General features: G+C 39.7%; 1 protein-coding gene across 1 annotated transcript; it reads left to right on the top strand.

Annotated features, from left to right (window-relative positions):
* Positions 1-115: 115 nt before the first annotated feature.
* Positions 116-8,743, top strand: LOC122335571 (voltage-dependent L-type calcium channel subunit alpha-1D-like; the record flags this gene model as incomplete). The annotated part of the gene is made up of 6 exons (XM_043233412.1): positions 116-255; positions 3,484-3,626; positions 3,711-3,863; positions 4,234-4,430; positions 7,949-8,052; positions 8,220-8,743. Coding segments are annotated over 6 exons (915 nt in total), but the record flags the coding sequence as incomplete, so codon positions are not given.
* Between the last annotated feature and the right edge of the window lie 175 nt (positions 8,744-8,918).

Below are 8,918 nucleotides of genomic sequence, written 5' to 3'. Positions count from 1 at the left end.
TATATATATTTTTCAATCTCCACATTAAATTCCTTTACCAATCGCATGCTCTTCAAATTAAAAAAAGTAATGACACAGTGATTAATTCTTGCTTTTCTATAATGGTTTTTCACAGGAAACGGTAGAATATGCCTTCCTGATCATTTTCACGATTGAAACCTTCCTCAAGATCATAGCTTATGGACTTGTGATGCACCAGAACTCCTACGTGAGAAATGGCTGGAATATGTTGGATTTTGTCATCGTCATAGTAGGGTAAGTGAACAGTCACTCACACACACACACACACACACACACACACACACACACACACACACACACACTTTACATGTTAATCAACACCGAAAAATAAGTGTACTTTTTTTAAAGAACACATCAAATGATTAAATCATAATAAATGAAGTATACTTTAAAGTAAAACTGACATTAATGAAAATATACTTAAGTGGCCTTTTATATAATGTATATTAGTTATCTGAAAGTACACCACAAGTGCACATTTAATATGATTAAGCACTTTTTTCACAAGCGTGTGATGTCCTTTAAACAGTGAACATTTGGGATGTTACTTAAGATTCAAATCTTGTCCTTAATCCGTAAGACATAGCTCACAGATACACAATAAATGAATGTAATCCAAAATACTTGTCAAATAAACAGACCCTTCAAGACAGCTTAAGAATAATGATTTCTCAAACAGAAGTCTACTAGGAATTGCTGAGACATTTGTCTGGATCTTAATACCAGCTTTGTACTGTAGAGGGTCACAGGTTTCGTCTTCTGATGGTTCAGCCCATGATTATTAACTTCTTTAACATTGTGTTGTGCAGAAATGTAACCTGTCTTCACAATTGGATTGCTTTTTTGTGACGCGACACTTCCTGTGCTCATTAAAACTACCACAGGGGGTTTTTACCCTCATATAGTATGTTTCATTTCATTCATATTTTTGCAACGATTTAGTGTTATGTTTGTTTACTCTGGGGACGTTTTACAGAAGGATCCTAACTTTAAAATCTTAGCTTATCTGTTGGGTAACCATGGTCATTTCAGCAAAAGCTATTACAGAGCAACATTTCCTAAGTGCACTATCCTATCTTAACTAGAGATAGGAAAGAGGCATTACAGAAACCTCCTAACATGACGACGAATCCTAAAAACTTTCTTAACTTCAGGACAACCCAACAGCTGTCCTAACTTCAAAATCAGAAAAACACTTACAATTGCTCTGTCAATCAATGCTATTATATGTATTATTCGTGGAAAATAAAGAATGAAGATGGTGGGATGACTCTTGATGGAGCCTAAAAATGTTATATTTTTGATGACAAAACACTGGGATTTTGTAAGATCGGATAAGAATCCCAAATCTACTTAAGATTTGATTCAGTGATACGAATTTGTGAAAGATCCCAACTTAACATTTCACATCTTAAGGCCCTAAGATAAGAAACCTTTTGGGATATCCTCACTGAGCACCATATATAATTTATATAATTATTCATAATTTATGCAGTATAAATCTATATGCGAGCATGGGCCATGTTTTATTGACTAGCCACTTGGAGCAAACTGTGATTCGTCAGCTGGTTTAGTGTTGTTAAATGGAAAAATGAAAGTTTATGTCATCATTTACTCAATATCACGTTGTTCCACAGCTAGAAATCCAACTAAATAAAAAACTAATACAATTTTTAAACTTTCAAAATAGTTTGGTAAAAAATACAAATATAATTGATTTTTTAATATTAATTAAACCAAGAAAATGTGATATGGGATATGAATTTACATTTGACTTACTGCTTGTCTAGACTGAAAATCTGGGCAAAAGTTATTTATTTCAGCCTTCAGCCAACTATGGTTACACAAAACCCAAACATAGTTAAGCTTTTGCTAAAACCGTAGTTCCAAAGAACTATGCTCTTGGGCAAAATCTAAGAAATTTATTTTTATTACTATTACTATTTGTGTTTATGGCTAGCTTGCTTGTCTTGTGTTACTTTGTCTGTTTACTGTCAAACAGCACGTGTTAAATGGCATTTTAATTACAAAGAATTGGTCTTCTGTGTTGGGCAACAAATGGATGTCACGATTGAAGAACTCTGTTGGAAGTAGTTGATGTCAGCTGGAAACCGTTGAAAGGATTTTTTCTGGCACATAGCTGGCAACTGTTCACAAGAGCTTACAACCTGATCTAGTGCTGATCTCTGACCTGACGTAATGAGATTACCTCCACTCGGGGAGGAGGCATCCAGTGTGTAAAGTCAGAGGTCATGCTGGATGGAGATTGGACTGCTGTAGGATCCTCAGGGATCACGCTGAATCTCATCTGAGACATCCCCAAGCCCTGGTGTCAGATGAGTGTTATTTGATACAGGTCCATGAAATGTGCAAGAGATAAAAACCCACCTGACTTGACATTACGCCTTGTATTAATTTGTTATTTCTGTAAATACTATTTGTAATGCTGTACTGCCATCAGCTCCTTCGTCATCATATCATGAGAGTTTTTCTTTCCTAAACGTCCCAAGCATTACTTTTTAATCTTGCTTAAACATGATAATCTGTCTGCATCTCATATTCATTGGTGCACAATAAAGAGCACAACTATAGCTTCTCAAAAACTGAAATAGCAGTCTGATTTTTATTTTATTTAATTTAAATTTGAGGTACTATCAAGAAAGTGGTATGTAATTAATGTACATATTTTGTATGCAAGTGAATTTCCCCAGAAAAACACAAGTCAAGTTTTGTGATCATGTTTTCAGTATTTATAAGTTCATCCAGATAAAATAATTATATTTTTGGATATTCTGGTGGTACCTATTGTTCATTATGGAAAAAAAATAAATGCATTTGTACTATTTGCTGCCAGATGTATTTATTTTTGTTTATTTATTTTCTACCTAAAATGAATTGTCACCATTTTTAACTTTACAAAGAAAGCATGTGGCACACCACAACAGATCTGCAAACAAATCAGTGACTGACAGGAATTAAACTGCCTCGCTGACAGGTCTTGTAGCTGCCATTTTGTCTGTCTGTTCTATCTGATATCCCAGTGTTATGGTATAAATGTGTAGTAATGCTAAACAAACATTCAGATACTCGATGTCCAGAGAGGCTAGTGAATGAAAACCATTCCCAAAACCAGCCAATAATAAAAATAAAACAACACAAAACACAAGCGTTTCATCAGTCTCTGCTTTAGACTACATGAACAACAACCTATGGGAATTTTGAATGATCATGTTTGCAGTAAGGAAAGAGATGGCAAAATACAGTGTGGTAGATGGTAATTGATTTAATCATTATGACATGTACCTTCATTGATTTTACATAATTTGTTCTCTCCATTATGCACAATTCCTCTTGTAATTTCGCTATTTTTCAACTTCTGCTGTTACATTTAACTTATAACTATATAACCTGAACTCGCATTCAGTTATTATTGTTAATATTGATGAGCGTATGTGTGTTTAGTCTCTTCAGTGTCGTGCTGGAGCTGGTAACCAAAGATCGAGATGTCAGTGGGCAGTCAGGAGGCAAGCCGGGCGGGTTCGATGTCAAGGCTTTACGAGCTTTTCGAGTTCTGCGACCCCTCCGTCTGGTGTCAGGCGTGCCAAGTGCGTCACCATCTTTACCCAGCATTCACCGCCAGAACAGCCTGATAACATGCTAATATTATGTGTGTGTGTGTGTGTGTATAGGCTTACAGGTAGTGCTGAACTCCATCATTAAAGCCATGGTTCCTCTGCTGCACATTGCTCTGCTTGTACTCTTCGTCATCATCATCTATGCCATCATTGGGCTGGAGCTGTTCATCGGAAAGATGCATGCAACCTGCTATCTGAACGGCACGCGTCAGTGTGTTCTCACATTCACTAGACTAATTTATGAACAATAAAGCCAGTTTCACAGACTTGGCTTAGCTTAAGCCTTAAGGTGTTTAAGCAGCTATTTAAGCAGCTTTTATAAAAATTCTTTAAAAGAAATACAATGTGACTGACATATATTAAGATATGTCAGAGCAAGATAATTTCAGTTAAGAAAGCTTTTTAATCTGGGACTTGCCTGAAGCCATGTCTGTGAAACCTTAAAATTTATTTTGTATTTCACACACACTGTTTCAAATAATGGGTCTTAAAGATTTTCTAACTAGGGTGCTCATACACACCATAAAATTGCATCATTTCTTGAGAATTAGACACATATTTCTCATTCTCCACACAGGTATATTAGCAGAGGAGGACCCAGCTCCCTGTTCTCTTTCTGGTCATGGGCGTCATTGTCTTCTCAATGGCACTGCGTGTCAGGATGGTTGGCATGGGCCCAACAATGGCATCACAAACTTTGATAACTTCCTGTTTGCCATGCTGACTGTGTTCCAGTGTATCACCATGGAGGGTTGGACTGATGTGCTGTACTGGGTGAGACTCACAATGTCTTCCTGTCACTCTAATGTTCACTGTTGCTAGCATACACTTTGCTCTTTGCTCCTGCTGGGAGCGTCTACTTCCACTCTAAGCTCTTTTCCATGACACAAAGAGAGCTCAATAGATGCTAATGAGATTGACCCTCTAAGACTGAAGGGACAAAGTCAGAAGACAGGCAACATTGAGAACATAGAAAAGCATGTCAACCTCTTCTTACCACTACTTTTCAATTTGATTTGAAAATAAAAAAAAACATTTAATTACCAAAACACATTTTAATTTTAATAATAATTTATGTATTCCCTATCAAAAGCTACTCTCAATGCTGCATGTGTAGCTCTATGTGAAACTCTTTCCCGATCATGATGTCCCCTCCCCTGCTCTTGCCCTGGGGTTCTACTGAGATAGGAAGACGTGGATTAACTCTGGCGATATGAAGACCAAGAGCACCATGTTTGAGGTGGGAGTATTAGTGAGGATGCACTTTTAGAACTACGCCTTCTGGCCTATTTCGGCATCTTGGTCAGAACTGTCATCACTAGGTTCCAGGAGGCTAAGAGACATATGTAAGCATTCAACCAGTTTCTTCCCCACCATGCTCAGTCCAGTTCCTCTGCGGGCGTGAGATGCAGAAGCAATGTTTGGCGAGCTGTGTGCCCCCTCATAGGGACTAGATTTGAGAACTATTATCTCCTGAGGATTCAGATTGCACATTGGCCTCTGCATTTCTACAGTGTAGTCTCCACTTCCATAAAACCAGAACGAGTGTATTTGTTGACACAGGAATGGAAAACAGAATGGAGTTCTAAGTCTCATAGCAGCTGCATACACGGTGATGCCCTTTGGCCTCCTGCATATTAGGGCTATTTCAGTTGTGGCTCAGTGACGGGATTTCATCCAAGGGCCAATCCCCAGAGGCAAATAGGGGGTTACGTGCCAGATGCTCCATTTCCTTTCTATGTGGTTCAGACCCTGGTTTCTGACTTTGGGTCCAACTCCAGGTTTGTGTTGTCTTTGCAAGATGCTAATGACAGATGCTTACCATCACGTGCTGGGGTGCAGTCTTAGATGGCTGTCCAGCCCAAGGGTTCTAGAGAGGTCATCTTCATGCATGGCACATCAATTGCCTCAAAATATTGGCTCTATTTCAGGCCCTGAAATAATTCTTCCAGGATCTGAGAGGCTACCATGTCCTAGTGCGGGTGGACAACATTGCGGTAGTCTCTTCCCACTTGAGCAATCTATCGCAGCAAGTTCTGCTTTGGGCACAGGACAAGTTCCTTTACATTACATATTTACATTCCAACACTACATTTACATTTACAACTCTACCCTAAAATAGTCAGTCAAATCACAGTCTCACAGGAGACAGCACAACTCCAAGACCTGACTCCTCCAGCTCCCCTGGGTCTGGACATGGCCCAAACTGTATCTTTACGTATTTCCTCCAATAGTTCTGCTCCCTGGAGTCCTGGAGAAGGACCATCGACAGAAGTTTTGCCTCTTCTTGATAGAACCTCTTTGGCTTACCAGAGTGTAGTTCTCAGATCTATTATCCCTCCTCGCCAGCTCGCCGTGGGTTATTCTGGTCAGGAGGGATCTTCTGTCTCAGGTGCAAAGGACAATATTTCATCCCCTGCCAGAGATCTGTAACATTAATGTCTGGCCCCTGAGGGCCTTCCAGCAGATGTAGTAGAGACTATACTAAGTGCTAGGTCTCCCTCCACTAGAAGAATATATGCCCTCAGATGTCGTGTTTTTCAAAGTTGGTGTATGATACATCATGCAGGCCCAGTTCACTGCCAAATTGTGCTGGAGTTTCTGCAAGAGAAACTGTCCTCAGGCACATGTCCTAGTACTCTCAAAAACTACATGGCCACCATTTTAGCTTGCCATAGTCTGATTGATGGGATTTCCGTGGAAAAGCACCCTCTAGTTGATCGCTAGTCGAGTCACTTTTGAGTGACTGTCCCTTCATGGGATTTTGCTATTGTTCTTGAGGGTCTGTTTGACATCCCTTTCGAATCCCCTGTCAGGTTTTTGACTTTAAAGATGTTTTTTTTTAATACTTCATTAAAGTTAATTGGGGATTTTTAGGCTCTGTCAGTCTTGCCATTCGGCCTAGTCTTTGCCCCTGGTCAAAGCTATTTTGCATCCTAACCCTAATTATCTTCAGAAAGTTCTATTTTCCAACATATATCAGTTTGTTCTTAAAGCCTTCTGCCCTCCGTCCATTCATGACAGTGGAGCTGGAAAGACTTCACTTACTATGTCCAGTACATGCTCTTCAGATTTATGCCCACTGCACTAGCCAGTGGCATGAGTCAGAGCAGCTTTTTATATTCCATGGAGGCTGTAAGTGGGTTGTGGCTGCTGCTAGGCAAATTATGCCACATTGGGTGAGGGATGCTATTGCCCTAGCCCACGAGGCATGTGGTCACCTTCGCCTCTAGAGTTAGGGCCCATTCAACCAGTGGGGTCGCATCTTCAATGGATTTGGCAAGAGGTGTCCCCTTGCAGCAAGTGTGTGATGCGGGAGGCTGGTCCTCTCTGCACACATTGTACATCTCCTCATCCACCACCAGTGTGCAGCATCCATTTGGATAATGTTATGGCATCCATAGTGCACCAGAATGCCCACCAAACACCAGCTTATTGGTGGAGAGCTGACAGTGATGAAGCCAATCAATAGATATGGGGATGATTGGGAGGCAATGAAGATCAGAGGCCAGTGGGCAAATTTTGGCCAAAGGTCACACCTTTGTTAGTTACAAAAGACACTTTGGGATTTTTAATGACCACATAGTCAGGAACTCTTATCCATTGGTGCTTGTTGATAATATAGTGTGCTAGGACCCACACAGACTTCAGGGCAAACACCCCCTGCTGGTTTCCCTAGCACTTCTTCCAACAGCAACTTAGTTAGGGTTAGGTGGTTCAAATCACCAAAACAAACATGTCCCTATTCCAACAGGGTCGAGTCCTCCTGAGGCCACACCACCCAAAAAGAAGTCTCATGCTTGCTTTCCAATTCCCCATTTAGCATACTCCCCACATACTCAAAATATCAATATTATGAATGTGAGTTCCTTGCCTTCATGCAGCGACCTGCTACTTAGAAATGTGAAAATCTCAAAAATAGCATGCTGAGCTTGTTCGAACTTGGCTACAGTCCGAGTCACCACCTTCAGCAGCCCCTCATGCTGGGGATATTGAGGGTGCGGATCTTCATCAATGTTGACCTCATCAACCTTGTCCAAGGAAGAGAGGTGCAGCATCAATTCACTTCTCTTGTGAAGTGGGCTTCCAAACCCAGGGAGATGCCACTAATTCTGATAGAAGGGAAAAGAGATCTTGTTATAAATCTGAATTTAAATCTAGACGTAACAGGTAGATTTTAGTTTTTAATGTATTTATTTATTAATTTTGCTAAAATGCCATAATTCTATTAGTAAGGGTAGACTTGATAACATGAGTTAATCCGAGAGTTGCTGTTTGTCCTTGTGTTTCAGATGAATGATGCTATGGGCTCTGAGTTGCCTTGGGTCTATTTTGTCAGTCTGGTCATTTTTGGCTCCTTCTTTGTCCTCAATCTAGTATTGGGTGTTCTCAGTGGGTGAGTTATTTTATCCAAATGCTGTTCAATTATTGTAATTTCATAGATGCACCCTTCAAAATGCCATTAACATAACAACATTTCCATTGTCTTTATCTGGGTACCTGTTTATCTTATGTACAGTATGGTGTTGCTAGTGTGAATTTTTCTGCGTGTGTGCACTACAGAGAGTTCTCTAAGGAGCGTGAGAAGGCCAAGGCTCGTGGAGATTTCCAGAAATTGCGTGAGAAGCAACAGCTTGAGGAGGATCTGAAGGGATATCTGGATTGGATCACACAAGCTGAGGACATAGACCCTGATAATGAGGAGGAGGGAGATCAAGAGACCAAACGCAGCCGTACGTAAAAATACAATTTCTCAAGAACAATTTTTTAAGTGGTTACAAATAATACAGCAAAATTGAACTTGTAAGGATAGATAGGTCTACATAGCATGGATGTTTAAATATGAGTTTGGTTCATATGTTCCCCAATACGGTCATATTATCAATTAATCAGTAATTTTTATTTATATAGTACTTTTAACAATACAGATTGTGTCAAAGCACTGAACTGAGAATAAATTACTGTATAATGACAAGATTAAACACTTAATTTTTATTAAATGCAGAGGTGGTCTGTGTAATCAAATCAGTGATAATTTGCTAGAAATTAAGTGTCCCCCACTAAGCAAGCGAGACGTCAGCAGCAAGGAATGCACAGTCAATGAAAACTGGATGATGAGTAACTTCTTAATGCTAAATTCTGAAAAAAAGGTGCTAATAATTGGACCTAAAAATCCCACATGAAATAATCTAGAACACAGTCTAACACTTGATGGCTGCTCTGTTAATTCTTCATCATCAGTTAAGAACCTAGGTGTGCTGT

Source organism: Puntigrus tetrazona, unplaced genomic scaffold (genome assembly GCF_018831695.1).
Source record: "Puntigrus tetrazona isolate hp1 unplaced genomic scaffold, ASM1883169v1 S000000799, whole genome shotgun sequence".
NCBI classification, from domain to species: domain Eukaryota; kingdom Metazoa; phylum Chordata; class Actinopteri; order Cypriniformes; family Cyprinidae; genus Puntigrus; species Puntigrus tetrazona.
Note: the sequence above shows the minus strand (reverse complement) of the source record. Positions and strands in the feature narration are given on the sequence as shown.